Source organism: Apaloderma vittatum, unplaced genomic scaffold, assembly GCF_000703405.1.
Source record: "Apaloderma vittatum isolate BGI_N311 unplaced genomic scaffold, ASM70340v1 scaffold17501, whole genome shotgun sequence".
Classification (NCBI taxonomy): domain Eukaryota; kingdom Metazoa; phylum Chordata; class Aves; order Trogoniformes; family Trogonidae; genus Apaloderma; species Apaloderma vittatum.
In genome coordinates, this window is record NW_009698739.1 from 170,394 (window position 1) to 197,671 (window position 27,278).

General features: G+C 40.9%; 1 protein-coding gene across 1 annotated transcript in view; it reads right to left on the reverse strand.

The window, feature by feature from the left end:
- The window catches only part of LOC104280474 (protocadherin Fat 4-like), a 60,325-nt gene extending 33,597 nt beyond the window's left edge, over positions 1–26,728 (reverse strand). The window contains 6 exon segments of the mRNA XM_009878135.1: positions 3,264–3,444; positions 17,662–17,836; positions 18,333–19,255; positions 23,023–23,373; positions 24,401–24,662; positions 26,558–26,728. Coding sequence (XP_009876437.1) covers positions 3,264–3,444; positions 17,662–17,836; positions 18,333–19,255; positions 23,023–23,373; positions 24,401–24,662; positions 26,558–26,728 — 2,063 coding nt within the window.
- Positions 26,729–27,278: the final 550 nt, after the last annotated feature.

Consider the following 27,278-nt stretch of genomic DNA (forward strand, 5'->3'; position numbering starts at 1 on the left):
CAGTGATGAGCACTGCTTCTTCAGAGAGGCCTGGTATGGAGCAGTAGCAGCTGTTGTTAAGGTATTTGATTCTACAATAGATCTGGAAGAAAATGGCCTTTATGACAGAGTGTAATATTCCTGCCTTCAACTTCTTAGAATCAGAACAAGTTATGACAGAAGTAACACCACAAGACAGAAGCTTTACCTAGAGGGTTGACAGCCAGCTTGTGTAATAAGCTGTGGCAACTGCTCCTGTTCAGTCATTAATCTCTACAGAATGCCACGAGCATACTTTAATTGCTTAATTATGATGCAATATGATGGCCATATGTAATTATTCTCCAGCCACAGCAATGTGCATCTAGCCGGGTAAGAATGTGCACAAAGCCTAAAGCAGCACTTAAATCTCCCTAAATACCAGCAGTACAGGAAAATTTTATCTGCGATTTGCAAGGTTTTAGCCTTGAGTGAGGTGTTGTAGAAGACAAAGACTTTCTCTTTTGTAGCTTCTCATATACAGGACGGCTCAAGCTTTTTCATTGAGAAGATGCTATGAAAACCTTCTTTCTCTTTTTTTTTAAAAAAAAGGAATAAGAGAATACAAGACAATAAAGATAAATTCCATTTGCTGTAGGATATTCTGATTTACATCTGAGTACAACTGCATGTAAATAAACCGGACAAAGGAACTGTGTCTCAACACAGTTACAAAAGAAATGCAAAAAAATCCCCAATCCCAAAACTTTGTGTGTCAAAGCATAAACCGCATTTGACATAAACACCTAAAATCTGGCGTTTTGGCTAGTCTGTGCTGACCCCTCCTATCTATACTATCTTTCACAAGACTGCTGACGCGTGCATCGCCATTAACAACCTCATCAGCTGCCTTTAATGACTTCACAGGTTATCATCAGAAATAAAAGAGTCAGCATTTGTGGACAGGTAACAGTTTTGCAGAAGATTATCTACTTCTTGACTGTCCACTTTATTGATTTTACAGGACAATTTTAGCAGAGGATTTTACATACCATCTTGGAAATCCAAAGATTTGATTTGGAAACGGACTCTACAAGACTGAAAAAGAATTTGGAGAGCTCAACACCTCTGACAAGACAACCTCACATGTTCTGGTCCCTCTGGCCTTTGCCGCTCTTGCAATGCCACTCATATTTTAAGATTTGCATTACTCTGAATGCTGAATCTGGACAAATTCTGTCCAAGAAAAACAAAGAACGTTCCCAAGTCTAAAAAAGTGTAAAACAAAACCTGAAAACAATTTTTAAATAGCTACTTATGAAGAAAAAAATTATTTTTATAAACTATTCTACTATGAGGTACTGAGTGAATGACAAAGACTAATGGAGAGATATCAAAGCAATTCAACCACACTCAAGAAATCTGAGAGCAGTCTGATAATCTCTGATTAGGAGATGCAATCATCACAATCATTCTTGCTTTGTATGGAATTGTTTTCTTCTTAGGAAACTTGCCAGTAAGAGTGAATAGAATTAAAAGCTTCATAGTTTCACAATTTAATAAATGGTAATTCTGGATGTTTTTCAAATATTTAAAGATGCCAAAACATCAAGTTTCTATTTTTGAATTGTAGCTAGTTTGCAACAAAACATTACAGTATTTTATACATACTTGCTTTGCCATAACATATCTTTGTTTTATTTTACTCCCTTCCTAAAAAAGAAAAACAATTAGACAACCACAGTGATATTTTTACACACTTTGAAGAGTGAACTGAGGTGAACTGACAAAAGCAAATAAAGAAGCTACTTATGTAAGTGTGGAAACAGAGACACAGGTGTTTCCAGTCACAGTAGTTACATGTAATGCTATTACCTATGTTAGTTAACAACTAATACAAATCTGCTTTGTATTCCATTCGTAATAAATCAGTCTCCAAGGACAACCTTGAGCTTCTCATTGCCACTCAGCATCTTCATTACTCTTGTCTGCGAAACTGGGAACGGCCAGTGTTCAGCCCGGTGTCCAGTTAAGTGGCATTAATTGAGCTCTGCAAGTTCTTTGGCAATTAAAGCAAAAACGCAGAAATTCAAGTCTTTGCTGGTTTTCTGAATGGGATAAACTTTGCGTAACTTTCGTTCTAAAGTGAAAACATGAACTGACCATAAGTTTACCCAGGGAACATGTAGGTTTTCAGGGAAAATTGGTTACTATGTGGAAGGAGGTGAACGCCATGGCAAGGCTATTGTTGACCACTCAGGGGGTCCCCAATGTCTCCCATAACATAAATATTTGCATGTTGGGTGATACAGTGCCTGCTCAGCTAGTTTATTATAAATGCATCCAAGTCTGCACAACCAGTCGTCTAAAATACAGTTTGAAAAAACTTCCCCAAACCTAAGTGCACTATGACAAAATTAATACTATCCACTGGTTTGGACATTTTTATACACAAAAGCAATACTGATTATCTAGATTTGCCTAGCTCAGAAATGAATGATGATTCATTCTGCAAAATACATTCTGTACTTTTTTTTAAGGGTAGAATGCTTTCACTTGAACATCAGTGGAAAAAAAATATCATTTAACTCTGCTCTAAAGTCAGCTTTTGTAGCAAACGTATGTCATTTAGAAGTACATCTTCCTCTTCCCCACCAATCCTTTCCTGAAAGCTCCTTCAATTAACATTTAAGAAGTCCAAGAACAGTGGTTTCTAGCTTCTTCAGGAATATATTTTAAAAGATTCGTATTACATGTATTAACTATATCCGTTATTACAAGGCCTCAACTCTAAAAGCTATGCTAAATAGAAGGTGAAAGCCTTTCCAAAGGCTGCACAAGCTGATGGCAAGTCAGGAATGATGAGTACTTACAGCCTGTGCCCTATCCCTTTATGAACAGAATGCATATACAGACTGCAAGCTGAAGTGCTTAATCCATTGATGACATTATTTGGAGTTTCAGTGTTTCTTTAGATTTTGTGGGGTTTTTTTAAATTCACTGTCTCTACAGTTATTGAGAAATTTTCATCTAGAACTCAGGTGCAAGCTAACTCATTTGCTTTTCACTTAGTCGAAAATTAAAATAACACTGCAGCTCTACTTGTCCTTAACATAACTCTAAAAGCCTAGAAACAACAACAACGACAAAAAAAGCCCCATTTGCTGAAATAGCTTAGCTTCAGATATACTGCTGTCCTTTTGTGACCTACAGCTTGATGGCAGGTTGGCGATGGACACTGGGGGAAGAAAACCTTCAGGCAAGGTACGAGGCAGTATTACACAGAGCAATGGCAAATGACCTACCTAATAACAGCATTTGTAGAAGCATCAGCATCTGAAGAGTTTACGAGCAAAATATCTGTCCCCGTAGGAGCATCCTCCAGCACAGTGGCAAAATACATGTTAAAGGCAAACGTGGGGACATTGTCATTGACATCATCCACCGTGACAGCGATGGTTCCCGTGCCAGTGAGGGCAGGAGATCCTGCAGGAAATAAAATGCTAGAGGTTACAAATACCACCATGCTAATCTGAGGTCTGCCAGCCCCGATTTAAAGGCTGGCACTTGAGCGTGTCACAGTTCACAGAGCACGAAAGCCCATTCAACCCGCGGGACAGGGTCACATTTGTTTTGAAGGCATCTCAACATAAAGTACAAGTTGTGCAAGAAAGAAAGGGAAAAAAAATTAAAAGAAGTTGTTCTATTTCTTGCTCCATCTAATTCCAGAAATATTTTGTAATACAAGCTCAGTGGAAAAAGATGGTCTTGGACCTGCTCAGAAGCCTTCCTGTAACAATTAGGACCAATTTGAACATGTGGTTGGCTTTGCTGTGTCTCTAGGAGAAGATATTCAAAGGTGGCACACTGACAGCTGTGAAGACTCCAGCCCTCAATTTATTTATCCACAGAGCAAATAGAGTGGGAATGGTGGCAAACACCAACCTTCCGCCCGGCTTTTCCACTGCCCGTCATACCCCTAACCTGGAGAGACCTTCTCTGAGTGGGTGAGGAGGTTGCACAGTCTCCAACCCCATTCAGACTCAATTTCTCCATAGAAACAACCATCTATAGATGAGCAGAAAATAATGCTCGCTCGGATGGGATAACGGGAAATTGGACTGAACTTATTTAACCTAAGGCTTTTATCCTCCTTGTTATTCTAATACTTAACTCTGATGAGCAGAAATAGCATGTTTATTCATGTGCAATCTCTCAGTATTTATTCTCTTAAGCTTTTCCTTTGTCCAATCCAAAAAAAAGACAATGAAGAGTTTTACAAGCTCATGTTACTTTTGCCAGTCTATTGCACTTATTTTCAGCCAAGAACCAGTGAAACATCTACCGCTAACCTAATTCTTCACTGATGGTCCCTGTAAAAAAGGGATCGTTTCTTTCTTTGAATATATAACAAATAGAAGGAGAAGAGAGCAATAACGGAGTGTAAAACACATGAGCTAGGGCCCCTTTTACTCAAAAGACAGATGACGACCATGCCTGTTTTACCCAAGATTGCAACACCTTCCCCTTCAATCTCACACACATACAACAATTCAACATCTGCTGGACTGGGAAAAATGATGATGATCAAACTGCTTTGGGCCAGAGACTGGTTCGTGTCCTTGCTGCAAGGCCAGTGTGTTACACAGAGATGTCCTTCGAATAAACCCAGGCAGCCCCTGCATGACCACCCAAGTCCTCCCATCACAGCAGATGCTCTGGTCACTGCTACCCAACGTTATTGCTGGGCATCAACCTTAGGGCGGGGAAGGAGGCGAGTTCTGCTCTTGGGTCTCTTGTGGTCCTGGCAAGGGCTCCAGACACCAAGCTCTTTCATAAAATAAGAAGTAAGGACACATTTTCCCCCACGTTAAGCCTTGCAGGTTGAAGTACCACCAGGCTGCATTGCTGGGAGCAGCTCCTGCCCGGGAAGGAGGTATTTTCCCCTGCGGAACGCTTCAGAGTCACTCGGCTAAATGTGCCAGCGGACTGAACGAGAAGAGCTTCCAGCTGAAAGGCTCTATAAATCTCACAAGGTTGACTTTGAAACCTGCTGATCGGACGGGACGGATCACGATGCCGAGGAAAGAACGTGCAAGCCAAAGAGTATAGGTTTCACACTGCAGCCCCGCACAATGGAGGCCTTTCTCTGGTCTAGTCTGAGGTAATTCATTTTGCCAATTAATATACTTTCAGCCAGGAAGGTTACATTAAGGCAGTAAGTCTGACTCATTATTTTTTACCCTTTTTTTCCCCCCTCCAATTTTGTCATTTAGCCAAACACATACAGATAGAAAAGACTGCACAAGCATTCCTGATTGCTGAAATATTGCCTGTGGAGTGTTTATTATTACTGCATTAAATGGAATAGAGTCCTCAATGGTGTTTGCTGTGTGTGTCATCAAGCTCTGGCCTCCCAAACACATTCAATCAACATTCATCTTGCAGCTAATGAAATGAAAAGTTGAAAGTTGTTAAGTTTCACAGGTGATTAAACAATTTATACATAATTCAGAAATTAATCTTGGGTAAGTGCAATTCAAAGAACATCAGTAATGCAACTCAGTCTGGAAAAGAAAGCTAACTCACAGCTAAAACTTGAAACTCATTGTTTTAAGTGCAAGCTGGAAAATTCACACTATCGTTTTAGTCACAGAAATGAATATCAGGACTAGCTCTGGCTCTGCAGGCTGAAATAAATAATTATCTAGGGTCATAGTAAATAACCCAGACCTCGGTCAGCTCGTGGCTGCATTGTGCTTGCAGAAACATCCCAATATTGATCCAGCTGTTTGTAACATTCCAAGTCTCAGCTCTTCAGTTCAAACGTCTAAATCTTTCTCATTTTACTTAGATGGAAAAACTCACATATTTACATTGGTTTCCTATCTATGCAGCTATCCAAACATGGTTTTTTTCCCCCTCTAAGTAAAACCTCACGTCCACAAATTTACTCCTTTATTCTACTACACTGAAAGATAAAGTTGAAACTTCACAGAGAGTCCTCAGAGCTTTTATTCACTTGAAATCAAATGACTAGCTCACATTTCTGCAGTTACTGAGAAATATAAGAAGAGGAAATTACAAATGAAGTAATTTTCTATGGAAAAGAAATAGCTTGGGGCCAAATCCTACCGTCCTCAGTGAACTTTCAGTGAAAGTTATGCTTGCATGAGGACCACAGAATTTGGTCCCTGGTAATAAGTAGGTTTCATAAAATGTACGTGCCATATTTGTGGTGAGGGAAGTAGTTTCCATGGTCAGGCTGAGTTCCCAGATTTCTTAGTTTTGCTTCGATAGCAAATCTGCCCCAAGTCAGTTATTCTTATTATGCTAGATAATAATCCATTTTTTCTTTCTTCAAACTGCACTTAATACTTTACTTAACTAAGTGTCGTAAATTTTGTGTAAATTCTACAATATTAGCCAAACACTTAAGAAGACCCCATATTGTTTTTAATAAATCAGGCATGTTACAATCTATAAAAATTTGCTGTACAGAGCCACACAAGCCTCAGAGTACTCCTACCAACAGCTCTGAGTGAAAGAGACATGAAGAAACAGACACTTTTCCCTTAGCAAACTTGCAATAAAATATCTACCAATTTCTTGCAATCATTTGAAGTATTGTTTCTTTGTCAGACAACTCATATTTAGAGCATTTCTCTAGTGTTACACTGCTAGTAGGTTTGTTCCAAATCCGAAATTACCACATCTCAGAGAGGGTTAAGATATCCACAGTGAAAAAAGTGCTCTAGAGAGGCAGAGGAATGAAAGAACCATTAAATGATTAGTAACTGGACATAAAGTTAATTATGCAACTAAACGTGAGAGATTAGATTGACTGTTGCGTGAACATCAAATGTTAAAACTTAAGAGACAATGACATTAATATATTATTTTGAATTTCCCATCTCTGTGTGCCGCGGTCTGTTTCTGTGAACCCGACAGTTTATTTTCGAGGTGACAGCCATACATATACATTAAGCAGGCAGTCCCACAAATGTCCACACATCATCGTTGAAATAAAGATTAACCTGGGACAGTGTCAAAATAGTAACGCCGAGTTCAGGAAGAAAATTGCTTCCCACGGATGCTCTTCCAAAAATTTAAGCTTTTTGCTTACATCTGCAAGTAAACATGTGTCTGGGGACGAAGAGAAGGAGCAGACCTTGGGATCCTGCTCCTTGGAGGGCTGCGGTGGAGGACAAGTGATGGGGGGAGGTTACAAGAGGCCACCTCAGGCTTGGCCAGCCCTGGGCTGTGGTTGCCCTCTCCATGTGGGACATCTGACGAGGTGACATGAAGAAACGGCCATGGAGGATCGTGGCAGCACGGGGGCAGGATCTTCTGCCGGCGAGGCAGGACTGGCAAAGACCAACAAGCTGGTCTTCTGCCCCATTCATCGCATCGGAAATGTGTCAGCCTAAAAGTTCTAACGAGCCCTCTCTATGTTTTCTTCCAGTCATCCAGAAGGAGAATGAAAAATACTAGCTGTGTGCAGCAACACACGTAGAAGAATGGGAATTAAATAGAGAAAGGTGAGAGGGGAGAAATATCATTTAACCTGACAATTTCTCCTTCTCCAACCCAAAATAACCAGCAAAGAGAGGACAGTACACGTATCTGGGTGAACGCATCATATGCTACTTGTTCCCCTAAACTGTGCTAAGGCTTACAAGCCATGCAAAAGCACCTCAAGACAGCCTTCACTGTCACCTTGGCCTACTCACACACTCTTAGATGAAGGGAGCACCACTCTGTCTTCATCAGCCTCGTCCTGGGGCATGGGGAACGGCAAGGTGTTTTGGCTCCCTTTAATCCCCCAACACATGGCACTGTCTGCTCCAGCCTATGTTCATCTCTCTGCCCCATAGCTGGACCCCAGGACGAGTTGAGGATGATCAGAGGACTGAGCAGACTGGAGTAGAAAAAGAAAACCATTTAAGGAAACCTGCAAAGCCATTTATGTTCCTCAAGAAAGCTCAGGGGAAGAATGATGGTGTTGGAAATTATCTTGGCTGTGTGGTACGGTAAACATTAGAAACAGGAGAACACGTTCAGAATGTTATCCACATATTGTCTGAAGCTTTCATGGCTTCTGGGTACTGGCCATGCCATGGTTAGCATGGCAGATAGTTAAACCATCATTCCTCTCAGAAACCAGGAACCCAAAGTTTTTGCCAGCATTAAAATATCTAAATTAAGTGCTAGAAAACTAACAATAAACTTAAGCAAGAAAACTATGGCTACATTTCACTAAAATGAATAAAAAGGGATTAGAATTAAATAAAATGAATCTAAATGACTAATCGAAACTCATACTGCAGGCAGTTTACCGCGTTTTGTGGCAAATTAAACACATCATTATCCTGAAAATTGGAAAGCGATTTAACAGAAATGGAATTTTTGCTTCACTGAAATGTGTTGCTTTGCAACAAAGCGGATTTCAGTTCTCCAGTCAAACACTGAGTGAATGAGTCCCAGGACTAGAAGTTGCATGTGTTATTAAAGAGCATTAACTTTTTCACTCAAGTAAACACAGCCTTTCTCAGAATAAAGCAGCCAATCTTTCTAAATGCATTTAAATGGAGGGTGTGCTGAGCCTCACACGACTGGTGAGTTTTAAAATAAATACCGAGCTAGAGTAAGTCAAAATCCAACTAGCTTGCATTACACTTTGGATTTCCAACGCACAGGAAGCTTGATTTGAAGTGCGGATGACCTTAAACTAACTTATTTGCCAGGAACACACACACAAGAAAAAAACACCACAAAAAAGTACTTATGCAAAATGAGAAAAATAAGTCGATCTTGTTACAAGATCGCACCACAAATAGTCACCCTGGCAGGACATGTTGATTGTGTTTTATTTTGCTCTTACTCAATTTTTTCACCAAAGGCTTCCATATTAAGTCTTAAAAAATTGGTGAACCCAGTGTATCTTAAGACAAAAGCTGAAATAAGCAGTTAATAAATAAACATAATAAAGAGATTAGACGCTAGCTCTACTCCCATCCAGTTCAGTGGGTGACCGGTGAATGAGCACACACAGGAATCCAGATTTTCCAAATTTCGGAGTCTATCAAATTTTTTTCTCACAGATGACCTTCTCGAAGTAGTAGCTGTTCCCAAAGCGGTCTAACAGAATTTGTACTTGAAAAAACATAGGAACTTTTGGATAGATCTGCACTTGTGCAAGAGCTATCTGACAAGAGAAGAGATTTTTCTGTGCTGCATCAGACATTAGAAGCCTCAATGTCCTTCCCTATCTACTAGCTCAGAGAAGCTGGCAGCAAATCAGCTACACTTGGAAACATAAGCCATCAAAAGTTAAAAATAAGATATTTAAAAAAACAATTACACATTAGGCTGCTGCACATCTACAAACAGACCCAACACATTTTGGCAGCGCAAAAGAAACCCTTGTCCTAAATAGTGATGCAAGATGGGATCTCTCATCGGATTTTATCCACATGATGTTTTATATTTGGATAATTTCCTATCAAAATTCCTGCCTGACTGCATCCCACGAATTCACTGAGCTCTGCAGTTTCACAACAGGAGCAGCACTACGGTGCAGTACATTTAACGTGCTGTTGTATTGGTGGGTCTTGCATGCACGCGCAGAGACAGTTTCAAGTCCTCTGGTGTACATACACATTGTATAGAATCCCAGAATGGTTTGGGTTAGAAGGGATGTTAAAGGCTATGTAGTTCCAACCCCCCTGCCATGGGCAGGGACACGTCCCACCAGACTAGGTTGCTCAAGCCCCATCTAACCTGGCCTTGAACACTGCCAAGGAGGGGGCTTCGACAGTTTCTCTGGGCAACCTGTTCCAGTGTCTCATCACCTTCACAGAAGGCAGTTTCATCCTAATATCTAATTTAAATCTAATACTACCCCTTGTGCTATCACTACACTCACTGATAAAGAGCCTCCCCTATCTTCCCTGTAGCCACCTTTACGCACTGGAATGTCACATTTCCCTGTCCTGTTCTCCTCCTCTGACCTGCTCATCAGAACAAGAGGAAAAACACAAACAAACAACAACAAAAAGCTGCTGCACAATTACAGAGCTGAACCTACTGGAACACAGAATCAGCCCGAGAACAAAACATGTGCAATAAAGCAAAAATACAGCACAGATGCTCATTAAAACCCCTTGCCAATGACCAGTCATGAGGATGCAGGTACCGCCCTGTGTCCACCTTGCCCTGCCAGCGGTTCTGAGAGGGTTGGCGCGGCCAAGGGCGCTGCCGAGGCATTCACAGAAAGTAGAGCTGAGACTTAAAAGAAAAGCAAAGGCATAAAAAAAATAACATTTTTCTTAAACCCACCAAATTACTTCTCCTTGTTGTAAGTTATTGCTGTAAACAGAAGAAAACAGAGAAGCTGGCTCCTGCAGGGACTGCTGACTACAGCAATTTTTGAGTGCTTGTGACTCTTGAATATCCCACAGTGAGAATCCTGTAATGCATGATTTTGAATTATGCTTTAAAAACACTCTGTATAAATAGTGAGGATTAACCAGCAGGATAAGTGTCTGAGCCATATGTGCATATTTTACTTGTTTCATCCTTGAAATTAAGGCTTCCTGAAATTGCAGCTCTGTATTTGAAGAATGAGCTAGCAGACTTGCAATTTATAAGGTATAACACTTAATTTTAAAAATGGCATTTATGATAACCAAAACTGGAAAAATCTTAGTATTTCTCAAAGGCTGAGAAATTGCAAAGCGTAATCACTACTCTAGTTTTTTTCTTCTTCTGCAAAACAGATTACATTGAGAGAACTCTTTAACACATTTGAAGTAGAATTTCATATAGAATTAATGTAAGTAGAAGGATAATAATTTTAAATTAATTTTCACTCAAAACTTCCAAACTAAACACAGCAAGATGGATGAATGAAGCGATAGGAGAGGAAGTAACAGCCTGAACATTTACAAACTGACAATTCTTTCTTCCTTGAAATTTTCCATGGCCTACTAAATCCTGCATATTAGGCTTTATATTTTACCTTGTTTTCCAGTTTAAATACATCTACCCGAATCTTTTTTCCAAAAGGATATACCTACTTTTTCCGCCCTCAAAATAGTACCAAGAAGTTAAGAAATAGTAGTAAAGCCAAAGAAAAAAAGAATCCCCCTCCCCCAAAAAAATCCTCAACAACGGTGAAGACAGCTTAAAGACTCAACAGTCACATTTTCCTTCAACTTGGATCGATACTTCAACACTACAAAATCTATTTCTGTACCCTGGCAAAACTCGATGCAAATTGAATTGCTCTGGCATATTTCGTATGTTCGATTCTCACTTTTTCATCACTCCCTCTGACTGACTGCCCAATACACATCCCTGGATAAAGTGGTATTTGTAGCCCTTTTTTTCCTGATTTTTTCCTTTATTACTTTCACAAGCTTCTTGTAATAAACTTTGGATGTTGGGAAACAACACAAAATTACTGAATATTCCTGTTTATCTCATTAGTGATAACTTGATAGAACAAGGAGCATCATGACCCACCCTCAGTCCTTTAGGTGGCATAAAATTACATTCCTTGAAATTCTCACCAACATTTACGGCTAATCAAATATATTAATAAATAAAGATGTTTCTACCCATAAGTTAGCTAACAAAAGTCGATAGTTTCAGTTGAAATTCCTAGAATGTCTGTAGGGGAATTAGAACTTCTGGGTGTGTTACAAGTTTTGCTTTCCAAGAGTCAAGGAGAAGTACATTAACTTCTCAATTCTCTTCTCTCCCCATTTCAGATGATAGTAAGACAAAATGAACACTGTGAACTCACTCATGAGTCTGTTGCTATTTTATTTCTCACATTGTGTGATTTAGAAATGAATGTTAAAAAATCAAAGAAACCTACAAAGCAATAGCTTTAGCACCAGTATTAAAAGAGTAAAAAAACCCAACCAACTAATGAAATAATAAATCAGTAAAACTAGACTCAAGTAGACAGCGCTGACACAAGGAAGAGCTTCCATAAAGGCAAGGAGTTGAGACATAAACAAATATTCCTTCTGAAATAGCTGTGGCATAAACACGCCCATAGAGGAGAACAATCATTACATAAAGTGCTAAGCACCAAGACAAGCATATGTCGGCTTCATTTAGCTCACCAAAGCGATGTGCGTATTTAGTAATATATTCAGCAAACATATTTAGACATAGCACAGAAAGAAGAGAAACCAGGATATTTTTTCTAACTGAAACTTGTGAGTTGCTTGTTTGTTTTGACAGCACCTAGATTTAAAAATAGTTAAATTTCTTTTAAAAACACAGCTCATTCTTTTCAGGCAACATCTTTTTACACTGTAGACTGCCTGCTAAGTAGAAATACAGTGTGTGCTAAGAAAACAGGATGAGTATAAATATCTTTAAGTACAGTCACATAAATCTCACACAATGTTTACCCATGAGACCCTTTCTTACCATTACTCGAAAGTACAATTGTCCTTTACTTGTCACCCCAAACCGGGAAATACCTTTAAATGCATTTAAAAACCCAATACAATTACATTGTCAGCCTTCATTTGGTTTTAGGATTGAAGGGAACCAAAAGCCTATCTAAAACAAGAATTCCTGAGGAGGATATAACCTCTCTGCTTGGTTGCCCTCCTGCACCCCTGAAGGAAAGAATGCATAAGTCAGGGGCCAACATTTTCTAAAGAAAAAGCATATGGTTGTTTTCCTACAGGCCAGGGATGTATACAAAGAACAGCTAACTAAATACAATAATCAGTCCACTGATTCATTTCTTTCAGAACTATTTATCTAAATCAGTAAATCGTTTAAATTTTTTTTTTAAAAAAAATAATTAAAAAACCCCGAGGAACATAGCTTCTAATTAGAAACATCACATTTTGATTTTGGTTTTATCATGGCAACGTGCCAATCTGACCAACCAAATCAAGAGATGGTGGTGGCAGTTTATTTAAACAGTAGTCCCGGGCAGCTAGCAGGTTTCCAGATGTGCTACTCGACATCCCTGCAACCAATAAATAAAAGGAGGAGGACTGCTGGAATGCTAACATTTGCTCCAAAAAATTGCTCAAAGAGTTAAAGAGGATGATAAAAGCAGCTGCACCGATTCTTGTCATGGTGCCAGAACTGAATGTTTACCCGGAGCTGGGTCCCCACCAGATGGGATGAGAAAAAAAATTGTAGAAAGTCTCTTTTCCCAAACATTTTGCCATGAAGAAGGGTAGAGCAAAGTAAAACAAATGATTTATGTGGTAGAAACAGACCCTTAAAGGCACATTCAAATTGCTGCCTGCAGGTCTCTTGGCGTTTATGCCAGCAGACGTTTTGGGAGAGCATCTGCAATCTAAACACTATCACGTTACTCCACAGTCCATCATTTGGGCCACCATTATATTTATAATTCACGCACTCCAGTCTTAGCGCTTGCGCTGCAAGAGGGGCTCTCAGTTGTGACGGCTGAACTTTGGGGCTGAATCACCTTTTATTTTTCAACCAAAGCCACAGGTGCACATCTCTGGAAGATGCTGAATGTTCCTAATGATGGACGCTTCGCGTGTCTTCATAACCCCCCTCCTTGCCTCGAGCCACGGTCTAGTGTCTGAGACATAGCACAGTTAGAGCAGGGTGGAAGTGCAGAAATGAGGGAAGAGCAGTGATTAAAAAAAGGTTGAAATCAAGGACCTTTGTGCAAACTATCTTGCGGAAACTGGGCACGAAGCAAGCTGCCTGGCCACAAATCACAGAGCCAAGCACCAGAAAACGTTTTATCAGGCTTTTCCCTCCCCCGGAGCGGAGGGAAGACTCTCTGCCGACCCAAGATCTACCCTGAGGACCGGGTGGAGGATCTGCAGGCAAAGCCAAGGAATAGTTGGGCCAGAGCCAGGACCATGCATACATCACGACTGACTTCTCTGGGTTAGAGAGGAGCTCTTGTATGGGAGAGCATTTTTTCAACAACTGCCCAAATTTCCATTGCTGGTCCATGTGGCCCCACCAGCGGTCGCCATCTAACCTGCCCAACACGCTTATGAGCAGCTCAGCTCTTAATAATTCAACAACTCTTTGTCATGTGTCCAGGACTGAGATCTGGGCTCTGGAAGAGCACATCTGCATGGCGTGACAAAGCACAGGGATTTCGGAGCCAGCATCCCATCCAGCTCTGCTGGCTCGACGCTACCCAGGCTGCTGCTTTGCAATGTCCTAATCCTTCACCTGCTGCAGACAGACTTGCTGTACGTGCTGCCAGTCGTAGAATCCCAGAATGATTTTGTTTGGAAGGGACCTTCAAGACTCTCTAGGTTCAACCCCCCTGCCACGGGTAGGGACACCTCCCACTGAACATGCTGTATGATACATGCTATAAAACTCAGAAGGTGCTGTGAGTGAAATAAAAGCCATTACCAAAGCAGCCACCCCTTCTGAGGCCACAGATACCTCTAGATAAAAATAATGAAAAATTAAGAATCCTTCTTCTTCCATCAACTTTCCCATATGCAGGCTAGGGTAATGCTACAAGAACCACAGTCACAGACTGATGAAGTGATAATAAAACGTAAGAAAAGAAATCCTGAGTATGTATAGAGAGATCAGGAAGATAGCCAAAAGCAAGCTGGAAATCCATCAGTTCTTACATCTAAAGGTACTTCCAAGTATGTATTGTGTCTGCTTCCTTGAAAGAAAAAAAAAAAAAAAAGAGTTGGCATAGATTTCTATAGGAGCAGGATATTATCTCTAAACCACTCACTGCAGCCTATGAAAATCGAGATGCAGATTCTAAGAAAAATGGGAAGCGGGTTGGACACACAGAATTTTGCCCTCGATGTGCTACCCAGATATTTCCAGAGTTAACTGCATCTGGATGTCTACCACGATTTTTATCTGAAAAAAAACCCCACCATGCTAGATAAGATGCACCGTATATGGCAAGACCGTTGCTTGGGCTGCTAAAGACAAACTGAAAGCCTGTTTATTATAGCTAATAAAAGCCAAACTCAAAGTGCAAAGTATAATACCTTCCCCTTGATTTATTTTCAAAGATAATACGGATGTGGATAACTTTGGACAAGTCTGCTTTCCTCGGCACTTTGGCAGGCACAGCTTTCCGACAGAGGAGCACTACCTGTTTAGCATCTGTCTTTCTGGTTGGATTGTCTCTCAGCAAATCCTTCTTCCTAAGCACTATCAAACCGATACAAAACAAGACACGCTGAAGAAATAGATTAGACAAAGAGCTGGACATGCCTGCTAGACCTTCTTTTATAAACATTTAGCAGCTGCTCATGAACACAATACTCCAAAGACTTTTCTTACCTATTTCAAAACTGTGTCCTTGACATCTTTCTGGTAGGACAGCCACAACTACCCCATTTAATGAAGCAGGCACTGACTAGCAAAAGTCAGTGTGTTACCACCTGGATATCCACCACATACCCATACCGGTAGCTTTTGTAATGTTTTGTCTATTTAACAAAAATTATTTTATTTTTAAAAAATACATTCTTCTTCTGATAAGCTGTAACTGTTTTTTAGAAAGGCTTCGTCCCACATAATATTTTCCTAACTCTGCTGCCAAATGCTGACAGAACTACATGTGCATTCTATATATGATAAAGTAATTTATAAAAGTATAATATTGGAGATGCAGCTTGACAGAAATATTGCAGTCTCTAAGTTGGTCCATTTGCTCCACATTATTGTGACAAACATGACTTTTTAAGAGGTCTCCAATGAATTAAATGCCAGAGTGTTCTTTACCTTCCAGACTGCTTGAACTCAGCATGAATACTTCAAAGAACAGGAGTATCCTAGAATTTCTTAAATATGTAATACGTTTTAAGAACTTAAAGTATCTATTCATCCCATTTCCATGAAATCAAAGAAAGTTCTGGCATTGACTTCTACTCAAGCTGGACACTTTCCTATGATATTTTTGTTCAGATAATTCATGACTAACTTGTAAAAGCATTCTTTGATGGCATGAATCTAGAGTAAGTCTTCAGACTTAAAACGTTATTCACTAGGCTAGTTGAAAACTGCATCACATCACAGTAACCCTGGATTAGTCAGACTGCAAACTTAAATACAGTACAACAGTTAAACTTAGTTGGAAATTACCACTGAACATCTGCTCCTGAACACTTTCACTAGTACATTTTTACACTGATAGGAAGGAATAATTAGTTTTATAGTAAATTAAAAAAACCCCTACCCACCTTCAGTCTTTAACCAGCATGGTACCCATACGTTTAAACAAAGGAACTCATAAAACATGCTGCTATTCTTTTCAGTCACTTACAGCAAAGGTTCCATGAACACTTCATGTACTCAAGTTTTCCCTGGATTATCTGAGAGACCTCCCAACACAAATGAGTATTTTCATTTGGTAGGGTTGTATAAATCTGGGTTTTTTTAGGAACCAGAATCTAGGAAAAGCTTGTGCTCATGTCCAACTCTCAGGTTACACACAGTGCTAGACGTGGGGTATGACTGACCTGTTGTTCCTCTCCTTCTTCCAAGAAGGACAATAATTGTTCAGTCTTCAGGTACTTGGTATGCAAGAGCTTGTAAGCTCTGTGCAGTCCTAACTGACTCCCGCCAACCGAGACTGGGAGAGGAAGCAGACATCAAGGATCTGCTTTCCCTTACAAATCCAGACTCAGCTTCTGGAGGAACAAAAAGATGTTCAAGCCCGAGCAAGTCCAAGTCACAAGTGAGCAGTTTGTGGCTAGAGAGTAATGAAAGCCAGTGAAAAAAAAAAAAAATACAAAGCATACAGCAGCTCTAGCCAAAGTACAAGACAAATGATACGTCAAGCCCTAAAATTCTGTCTCGTGGCTTCGGCTGTGCTCAGACTGAGAAATACCTGAGCACTGCTGCAATAGGAAAATATAAGCCATAGATATTGTCACTGACACAAGATACGGCACACAATACGGCAGAAAACAAAACCGTATCCACTTGTCAACGAGATGAGTTTGCTTCTATTTCTGTTATTAGAGAGTAAGAACAAGTTCTGCAGTGAATTAAAACCATCAGACCGTGGGGGACTGGAAATCAGTCCAGGGTATGATGCTGCATGTCTTGGTTACTAACTTTAGTAGCAATATCTGAAACCAAACTTTTGTGCTCAGCCACCTCAAGTGAAAGTGTAATTAATCTTCATAACAAGAATTCACTTCCTGTTCTAAACTGAGCGAAGTTGGAATACATTTGGGATTCTGTTGCAAATCTATGACTGGATGCTGAAAATTAAAAACCTTAAAATGCAAATTGCCATTAATTTTCAAGGGTAAGATTTCAGTAAGATTAACTGACCTGTCTGCACGTTTCTGATGACAACATTATATTGGGTTTTGTTACCATCTACATTGTTTTTTTATTGCGATGCATGAGGCTCTTATGACCTAAGTCGTACCACTTACTACTGCAGAGCAAAAATCAACCTACCTGAATCTGTAGTGAGTCCAAACAACATCAGACAACTAGACATAAGGGTAAACTCCTGATTTTCAGAAACCAAACTCCCCTCGACATCATGCAAGCCCATCTCTCCCCATTGAGATCTAAACTGAACCCTAGATACTATCTTCCATCCAGTAAAATCCCAGACCACCACGAAAACACTTCGGTTCTATCCTGAACACCACGTTTTCAAGTGACAATGAGATTCCACCAGCAAAGACTCCCCTTTTGCTGTACCTGCATCAGCAGCAGTGATAAGCAGCACGTACTGCTCCTTTGCCTCCCGGTCCAGGCTCTGCACCAAGCGCAACTCTCCACTGGTCGAGAGGGTAAAGGCTCCTTCTTTGTTTCCAGCCACCAGCATGTAAGTAAGCTTGCTGTTCAGTCCTTGGTCATCGTCCCTTGCTACAACCTATAAAAGAAAAGCAAAAATGTGGTCTGTAAAAATTTTTTGGGAGAGAGGAAATACTCTCTATGACAATAATCTAAAAGAACAGATACTTCAAGGGCCAGTATAAATTAGCTATAATTGTAAAAGTGATGTAACACAGTGAGGATGGACTTAAAAAGCAGAGTATGAAAATACTAAATACTTGATTAATAATTTTTCTCGAGCATCAATGCAGTAAAGACTGTTTTGGGGCTCAGCAAAAACCACGGATGATCTGCTATAGGCTGAGCTCTGTAGCAAAGCAAGTGTTCCATGTCCTGAACCCATTTTGTTCTCTTCCAGTGTCTGGCACAGAGTTTCATCCCATGTAGAAAACAATCAGACTGAGACATTTGTTGCATGGAAGTTGAGATTAAGATGAGAGAGAGAGCAAACTCTCAAGTCCCAGTGATAACACCAATACTCAGGCACGTTAATAATAATAGGAGGTATGTGTTTATTTGCTGACTGCACTCACCTGAAGAATAACTTTGGGGAGCGTCTCTAAGTTCTCAGGAACGTTCACAGAGTAAGGTGAAAGTTCAAACGCGGGAACATAATCATTGACATCCTTCAGAATAATATTGACTGTGGTGGTATCGGTCCTCGGGCTGCTCCCACGGTCGGCTGACTGAACAGTCAGTGTGTAGGAGGGCTTTTTCTCCCTGTCTAAAGGCTTGGCCACCGTTATCACTCCCGTCACAGAATCGATGCGAAACTCGTTACTGTCATCTCCGCTCACGATGGCATAGCGGACCTGCCCGTTCGTGCCTTCATCTCCATCCGCAGCAAACACCTGGATTAAATCCGTCCCTGTCAAAGTATTTTCCCTCACCTCTACTTTATAAAGTTTTTGGGCAAAAAGCGGATTGTTGTCATTGATGTCCAGGACCACAACCACCACATCCGTAGATGAAGAAAGGGAAGGTTGGCCCTTGTCTGTGGCCACCACCGTCAAGGTATAGTTGGACATGGCTTCTCTGTCAAGCTCCCCAGTGAGCCTCACTTCACCGTCGATGGTGCCGATGCTGAATTTGTTTCCCGGCGGCCGGAGCAGACTGTACTCGATGTAGCTGTTGGGACCACTGTCAGGATCGGTCGCTTGTGCTTTGAACACGACCGTATCTATCGGCGTGTTTTCGGGGACGTAGGTCAGCTTCGGGGAGATAAAGCTGGGAGGGCTGTCATTCACGTCCAACAGAATAATTGAAACTTGGGCTGTGCTGGTGTACCTGGAAGCTGGGAGAGGGGCCATGTCATGGACTTGTACCACCAGGCTGTAGAAGGACTGGCTTTCCCGGTCCAAAGGCTGCCTGATGCTCAGCACCCCGTTACAGTCAACGCCGAACTGTCCCGCGCTGTCCCCGGACGTGATGCTGAAGGACAGCTGTGAGTTGGAGCCTGGTAGGACAGGGAAAAGAAAGGGAAAGAACGTGACTTCATGCCCGTGACCTAGATAGAAATGTTTCTGGCCTTATTTGCTATGGAAATGCCTGTTCAGCCTCGTTATCACCATTTTTGAATCCATCAGCTAATTTCAGCTGAGTTTCACAGTAGAGTAAAAGTCTTGGAAATCGTTATTTTCTGACAAGAGTTGAAGAGAGGGAAGGACGTTAATTGGAGAGGCGCGGAGCTCAATTCATTCAGCAGGAGCTGCACAGTGGTGACACATGTAATTTTTCCCCATCTACCGTGATTATGGATAAAGGTTTTGAAAGGTTTTCCTTCAGAAACCAAGGCTCAACAGTTCTGCCGCTCACCGAACACCTCTTTTCCTCCTTTCTCTCTTCTTCTCTGCCTTTCTCAACTAAGCAACGTTATTATTAATAGATTTATTTCACGAATTTTTCCACTCAATTAAAAAAAGCCACAACCAGAAAACTCCCAAGCTTAGCTGGAGCAAGCCAAGAGTGAATACTGAGGAGAGGTATGCTTCCCATATACGGCGTGGTATTCCAAAATATCAGATGAACAGCCCTCATCTTATGATTGAAACATAAACTAGCAATTATGGTCAAGGGAGAGATTTGTAATTCTGGTAAGGGAAATGCATTCTGATTCTTAACAAGGCTGTGAAATGACCTTAAATATGCCATACAGGAAACAAGCATATGTCATGGCTGATGTATGTCACAACTCATTCTGGGGGACACCTAACTGAAATGAGCTCTTCTCTCATATCTATGTATCTTACTCCTATTTTAACTCATTTTCAAAATTTCCCTTTCTTGGTTCAGGTCATAAAGACTGTGATTTAGGATTAGAACATGAAGAGACCGTTCACTACTGATTCACCCTTCAAACTCACTTTCCGTGCAAAGAAACCTGTCTCCTTAAGTAGCTGACTATTTGCTGTGTGTTTTGTCATTTTTACTCAGAAGTTCTCTTCCCTCCAACTGAATTGCTTTGATAATCAAATTATTCCTGCATTAAATTTATTAATCTCTGCTGTTGATTATGCTTGAGTCGGGAATTCTAGCCTTGTTTGTCCTTCCCTCAGCAGCTACTCTAATTGGCATCTTTCTCTCATTCCTCTTGTAGGAACTTAATGATAAAATAAACAGAATCAAACATGAAGGACAAAATATTTTAATGCAATTAAGGAAATGAATACATTTATATGGCAATATTAGGGTTTCTACATTACTTCAATCAAGTGAAGCACTGTGAAAAGTTTAATGCTAGCTTGTTTTTTTCAGCTGTATTTTTCAAATGACTAATTATATGGATGAATGTCTTCTGATTTCAGTAAAGCACTTTTTGCAAATTTTTGTCAATTGACTTGAGGGGTAGGAATTAGATCTCACAGAATAAGGTTGCTTTAAAAACACTTTTTTCCTCCAGTGTTTTCTGCAGTAGTATTTTTTTCTACAAAGAAGAGCATGCAGTAAATTTATCTCATCTTATCTCCATGTACCTTTTTGTTCCTTCTCCTGTATTATCATTATCCTGTATTCTCACATCCTTCTTCCTCCCCTCATTCTGCAAATACCTGCAGGGTCTGACCAGGAAATCTCACAGGGTTTTGCTGAGAGGAGTGTCTTATCTTACTTTTTAACAAATAGACAAGTGTGTGCTTTGCCCTGAGATCTTTCCTGTTAATTCGATATGGAAAAAACTAAAATTTGAATCTCAAAATGAATGTGTTTAAGGAAACTTGATTTCTTCATTGCTCTGTAAATAGCCAAGAGCTGTAGCTGATATTTACTCTGCATCTGTATATGAAACTGTCCAAGCTGCGATAAACAGTCACTTCGTCCCAAGGGCTGTGTTGAACAAGAAAATGAAAACGGGAGCAGTTTCTCTATCACCACGTTTTTGGCTTTTATCAGTGTTTATTCTAAAAGAGCAGGCATATCTCATCGTAAAACAATGCCTTTTCAGAGCTCCTTCAAACTATGGGATCATGTAAATAATCAACGAAACTATATTTGTGTGCGTTATCTGCGAGCCACATGCAGAGGAGCCCTAGCTATTTCTGTACTCTGGATAAATGTAAGATGACACGGAATAACAAGTTTGGTCTTGAAACAGAAACATCAGCAGATCATAATATCTGCTAAAGTTACAGTCCTGTGGGGGAACTCAACCTGGCACGCTCTTGGAATGAAATTTCTGCCTTATTAATTTTAAATCCAGCCTCTTAGAAAAGCAAGCGTGCCAGAAAATATAAAAGGCAAGATATCTGACTTCTCACTGTATTGCCTCTCATTTGCTTCCTCGATAGCTGAGTGCATGATGAACGTAAAATGAGACGTCAGGGCTATGCTATAGTTCACGTCCACTGCGCCCAGATGGAAATCAATGTATGAGGTGAAAGAGAAAAGGGAAACAGACCCAAAATGGTTAAGTGAAATTAACTTAGAGAGACTTGAAACCAAGCATTGTAGTCCTAAAAGGAAAATAAGAAATAAAGAGGACACAGATGAAACACAAGTCTGAAGGAACGATCCCTTCCCTGGATATGTATGATGCAAGTTCCTCCTCCAACTTATAGTTAGTTTACATAAAATAAAAGCTTGAACAAGAGTGGTGAAAGCGAGATCCATGCAAGAATAGCCAAGATCATCAAGTTATAATTTTTGACTTGTTGGCTTATCTTACGGAATCTTTTCCTGCTCGCTTTCTCAGTTCGATCTCAAAACTAGTTGCACAATTTTTACCATGGAAAGTTCTATCCATCATCACAAAATCTATGCTCCCACAAAAATGCGTGAGTTGAACAACTCAGCACTTCCTGTGGAAAATCCCCACATTTTATTGAATTATCCTGTTCAGCTCAGTCAATTTACGTGCACAAACTGGCATACTCTGAAGCACATAGGTGCTCTGTGCTTGAAGCACACATTTCAGTGTAAGGGATTCCTAAGGGCTTTGCTGAGCAGGTGTCAAACTGAAAGGAGACGAGGCTGCTTAACATGTCACAAAAATTACCTTCACCTGTAAAGTCACTACAACTGTTATGAATAATCTTAGATTAAAGTCTCACTGACTAATGTCTGTGGACACTTCAGAAAATGCAGTACACTATGGAATAATTTTTATGTATTTTATGGCCATATTCTGTAATTATTCTTGCTTGAATGTAAACTGTATGGCAAAAAGGTTAAGCAAGCTATAAAGATCGTAATCTTATACACTCCAACACATGAACACCTTGCAGATGCCATAAATCATCCCAGGAATAACTCTTATTTTAACGAGAAATTTTCCCCTGATCTCTTTTAATCATTCACTGTCAATAACCTGTAGATCACATGATACACTTAAAAGTTACAGTATGTTTAAAATGATTGCACATGATGTCTCATACTGCCAGAACCTTATTTGGAAAAAAAAATAATAATCTGAAAGAACCTTTAGATCTAGTTTAAATGTGCAACCTAAGCACCAGGGTGTTCAACTGCTATAACACGGTCAGGGTAAAACATAGGTCTGTAACTCATTTCCACGGCAGCAGTGAAAAGCAGCATTTGACAGTATTTTTCAGTGATCGCAAATAAAAACAAGGAAGAAACCACCAGCTTAAGTGAAATAGGAGAAACGTAACTTGTATTTACAAAGCATGCACCGAACTGAAGCATATGACGGCATCTTAAGGATAGCCCTGTTGCTAAAGTGAAACACGTCTTTATCACCCAGGATAGAGAACGTGAGGAAGCACCAACCATCATCCGCGTCAGTGACGCTGAAGTTGAGAATCGCAGACCCTGGAGACAGGTTCTCCATCAAGGACGTGCTGTACGAGGTCGCGCTGAACACCGGCGGGTTATCGTTGACGTCCAGTATATTGAAGTACACTCTGATGGAGGTAAATTGGCCTCCCCCGTCTTCCGCGCGGACGGTCAGAATGTAATACTGCTGCGCTTCGTAGTCCAGCGCGCGGGTCAGGTTGAAGACTCCAGTAACGGGGTTCAAGAAGAAGACACCCTCTTCATCGTCTTCGCTTACAGTGTACGTGATCTCCCCGTTCATACCGGAGTCATCGTCAGTGGCCAAAATAGCTGCCACTAAGGAACCTGCAGGATGGGACAGCAAAATCAAACCCCTCGCAAAAGGCAGCTCAGGAGGGTGGTCAGAGCCAGCTCGCCACCAAGCAGCTCTGTAGAATAAGAGGTAGAAATTCCAGCCTCAATTTTGTACAACTAACTAGTACAAAAGGTTTTTCAAAGCTGAAAGGGACACTATGCAGTATGACGTTTATTTTAAAAGGCTACTAAAAAGACCTCCAAGAAATGGCCAGAAATATTTAGTTTTAATCTTTACAGGGGAACACATCCAGATTAGGTATCAGCTGCAGCAAAAATATATTCTCTTCTGCTAGGTATTTTCTTTCCATGACTCAGAGGACCCTCTCCTCCCTGCAGACCAATACAATTTCTGAAACCTTCTAGATATTTCTTTTTAAATGCAGAAACCAAACTGTCAGTACATACCAAATATCCCAGCTCTATTTTTTGAAAAAGTGCCTTTGCAGGGTAACTGCGGTTAGAAAACCTGAAACCTTATAGGGGTCTGTTCTTCACTGCTTTCTGAAATTCAACTCCTTGTGAATTTGTGCCATTGTTTTCATTTCTGCATAGCTGCATTCGCGCGACTGACCTATCTTGCTAAAGTTTGGGAGTTAAGTGTCACTTTTTAGCATTTTGCACACTAATTATAATCAAGATCAGCTTGTTTCCAAGAAAACAAATCATGTAATTCCTTTTCCATCGAACCAGATGAATTGCATGCATCGCAGCACAGTTAACTATTTTCGAGCAATGTGACGACAAAAACTGCCAGTCATTAGAATGAGGAATTGTGCTACAACTCCCAAGGTGCTGGTCCCTTTTACACTCATTTAATCACCTCACACTCTCTGGTGGCGTGGCAATTGGTGTTGAGGGCTGTCCCCAAGCTGGATGGCACTGCCAGCCCTCCAGTGAGTTTGGAGTCCGGTGGGGTCAGGGAAGCTCAGCAGAGACCCTCAGCAAGACCCAGTGGAGGGACAATTCCTGGAGGGCAGCTGCTGGACCGCAAGGCATTGCTAGGTTAACAGTTTACCTGGAGTGGTGTCTTCCGGGATGTCGAAGGAATACACTGGCTTGGAGAATTTGGGGATGTGGTCGTTCACGTCGCTGACAGTGATGTTGATCCTCATGTCAGAGGACTGCAGGCCGTCATCAGCACGAACCAGCAAGGAGTACTTGGAGCGGCGCTCCCGGTCCAGGCGCTTGGTGGCTATCAGGTCCCCTGACTCGGGGTCAATGTGGAAGCTATCATCCGCACCGCTGATAATAGTATATGTGACAAGGGCATTGGCTCCCTAAAGTACAAACAGAAAGTGGTCGAAGGAAGTTATTTGCCAGGAAAACCACATCATCATTTTCAGTAAGACAAGAATCATTCCAGTAACTGTGCTTGGCAAATAGTTTTCAGAATGGTTTCCTTTAATAAACAGCCTCCCTGCCCAGTCCCTGCTTCGCTCCCCCAGTAAAGATGCATACGCACACGGGTTTTATTTACGAGATGTGAAATGATGAGATTACCCGGATACTTTTTGCTCTGCTGTTCAAACAAGGATTGTGCCCAGTCAATACCATAAAGCTTTGAGACCTGTTTTCATTTCAAGCCAGCATCACCGAGTAGTGCAAAATCTTGCCTCTTAACAGGCATCAGTGTTTATTCCTCTGGTTTTATGTTCCAAGATTAAATTAAATTCCTGCCAGTGAGATCAGCTCTGCCTTTCTCACTCTCCAGAGGTGAGATGGAAGGATGCAAGGAGGGAGGATCAGGGTGGGCAGGCAGCAGCTCCACTGGCAAGAGCTGCAGCTCCTGGTCAGGAGCCGCTCATGGGAACTCTGCTTCGAGCAGCCCCTCACAGGCTGGTTTCTGCATGAAAACACATTTACCCCTGGAAATAAACAGTCCCTAAGTCACAAATCACGTGTCATTAAAATCATAGCTCTTGGGTTGTACTCGAAGTCAAAGACATTTGGTTTTGGGCCAAAATAGTTCATTTGTCCTTGGAAAAGAAAGGATTCATTTGGACTTTAAATATTCCAGTTAATAAGAAAAATTGACAACAAGTAACTCTACATAGAAAAATTATCACTTCTTCCCCCTTAAAGGTTGTAAATAAAAAGTAGGAAAAAAAATATGGAAACTTCCATTCAAAAAAAAATCTGTCCTTTGCGTCAGCCCTGCCCTGTTCCCAGCACTGAGAGAAGTCACCTGCATTCAGTCTGTCTCATTATTAGCTAGAAAATCAATCTACCCTCCATGTCTTAGCTCTGAGGAGTATTGAAGTCTCCTAGAAAAAGGAATGCTACCTGAGCTCTGTTATTTTGCTTCTTAGTAGAACAACATTGGCTTTTATGGGAAAACAGCAACAGACCTAAGATCCTGGAGTCCCACCCTGTTTCCAAGCCAGGCTTAAGGGCACCAAAGGTTTGGTAACCTGCCCCACCAGATACGTGTACCTGTACCCGGCAATGTCTTTTGCTGGACGAGCAGGTATTTACCGTGCCCTGCCCCAGTCCCAGGCCAGAGCCGGGGTCCCCCAGCTGAAACCAGCCAGCGCTGAGCAACAGATCAAAGAGTTCAGAGAGAAACAAATTCTAGAGTCATTTCCATCATTTCTGCCTAAAAAAGCAAATTAAGAGAGATAAACACTCGCTTGTATTCGTGAGGCGAGAGACAAGTGTCAGGTACCCGACCTTAGGAGAGTGCCTCGTGCCAAACTTGTTCTCTGGGGGGTTTTTTCAACAAGTCAGACTGAGTCAACCGATAACATGAAATTTAGAAAGCAAACAAGCTTCTGCAGGTGGCCAGCCCTGAAGAGCCGCGTGTAGGGCTTCAGCGTACACAGCCTCTGTGTGCTCAGGTGTACCTGGGGGACACTGCACATTTTCCTCCAATTGTGTAGTTTAGCTACAACAGCTGATGAGAGTTTAACATTTCAGAGGCAACCACGTCCTTCATGTCCTCTTAATGTTTAAAGCAACAGTCATGTGTGATACCGGTTTATCCAAACTTTACACGAGTTACGTGAGAAACAAAAAAATACAGGCATGTAAAACCTATTAAAAAGCTGCACAGAAACTTCTCACTGAAAACTGACTTCAAAAAGTTGCCAAGAGCTAGAAGCTGCTGTAATTGTTAAAGCCTTTGGTAGTACAGGGGCAGTACAGATATTCCGACATGAAACCCTCCACCTACCTCATCAGCATCCATGGCTGTGAGCTGCAAAATTTTAGATCCGTCTCCTATATTCTCTTCTACAGTCAGATCAAGCATATCCGTGGGGAATACTGGTGGGTTGTCATTGATATCCTGAAGTGTTATTTCCACCTGTAAAAAAGCAGGAATCGGGAAAAGTTGTGTAAGCATCGCGAGTTAGACTCTGATTGGACCTGAATGTTACAAATCACATAATTTTCTATGAAACTGAAAGGTAAATTGTTCTTTATCACACGAATTAGAACATTCCCAAATCATACCAACAACAGGAAAAAGCCCCTCCGGATATTAAAATTCCACATTGTTATAAAATACTCATAAGAAAGCCTCTAACATAAATATAGTTAATTTGACTTGTTGATAGCAGCTGATTTTAAATGGTCCTAGTCTAGTTTATATTGGAAAAGATCCACTGATAGACTGTCATTGTAATCCTCAAAGTCGGTCCCTGGAGGACAGCTGCCAAGTCCCAGGGCAGGAGATCATTCAACCATTAAACGCTGCCTGACATCAAGATGAGGTGGTGTAAAATTCTCTCTGAAATGTTTATATATTGGCAACTCTCCGTTCCGAGGGGAGGGAAAAAACCACCACCCTTGCACTTTATTTTTTTTTTAAATAATCTGTTTTTCTCTCTTGCAAAGCTCTCCTCTAATGGCAAACATAAATGTTACTTTAGAAGCACCCACTAGCATCCACT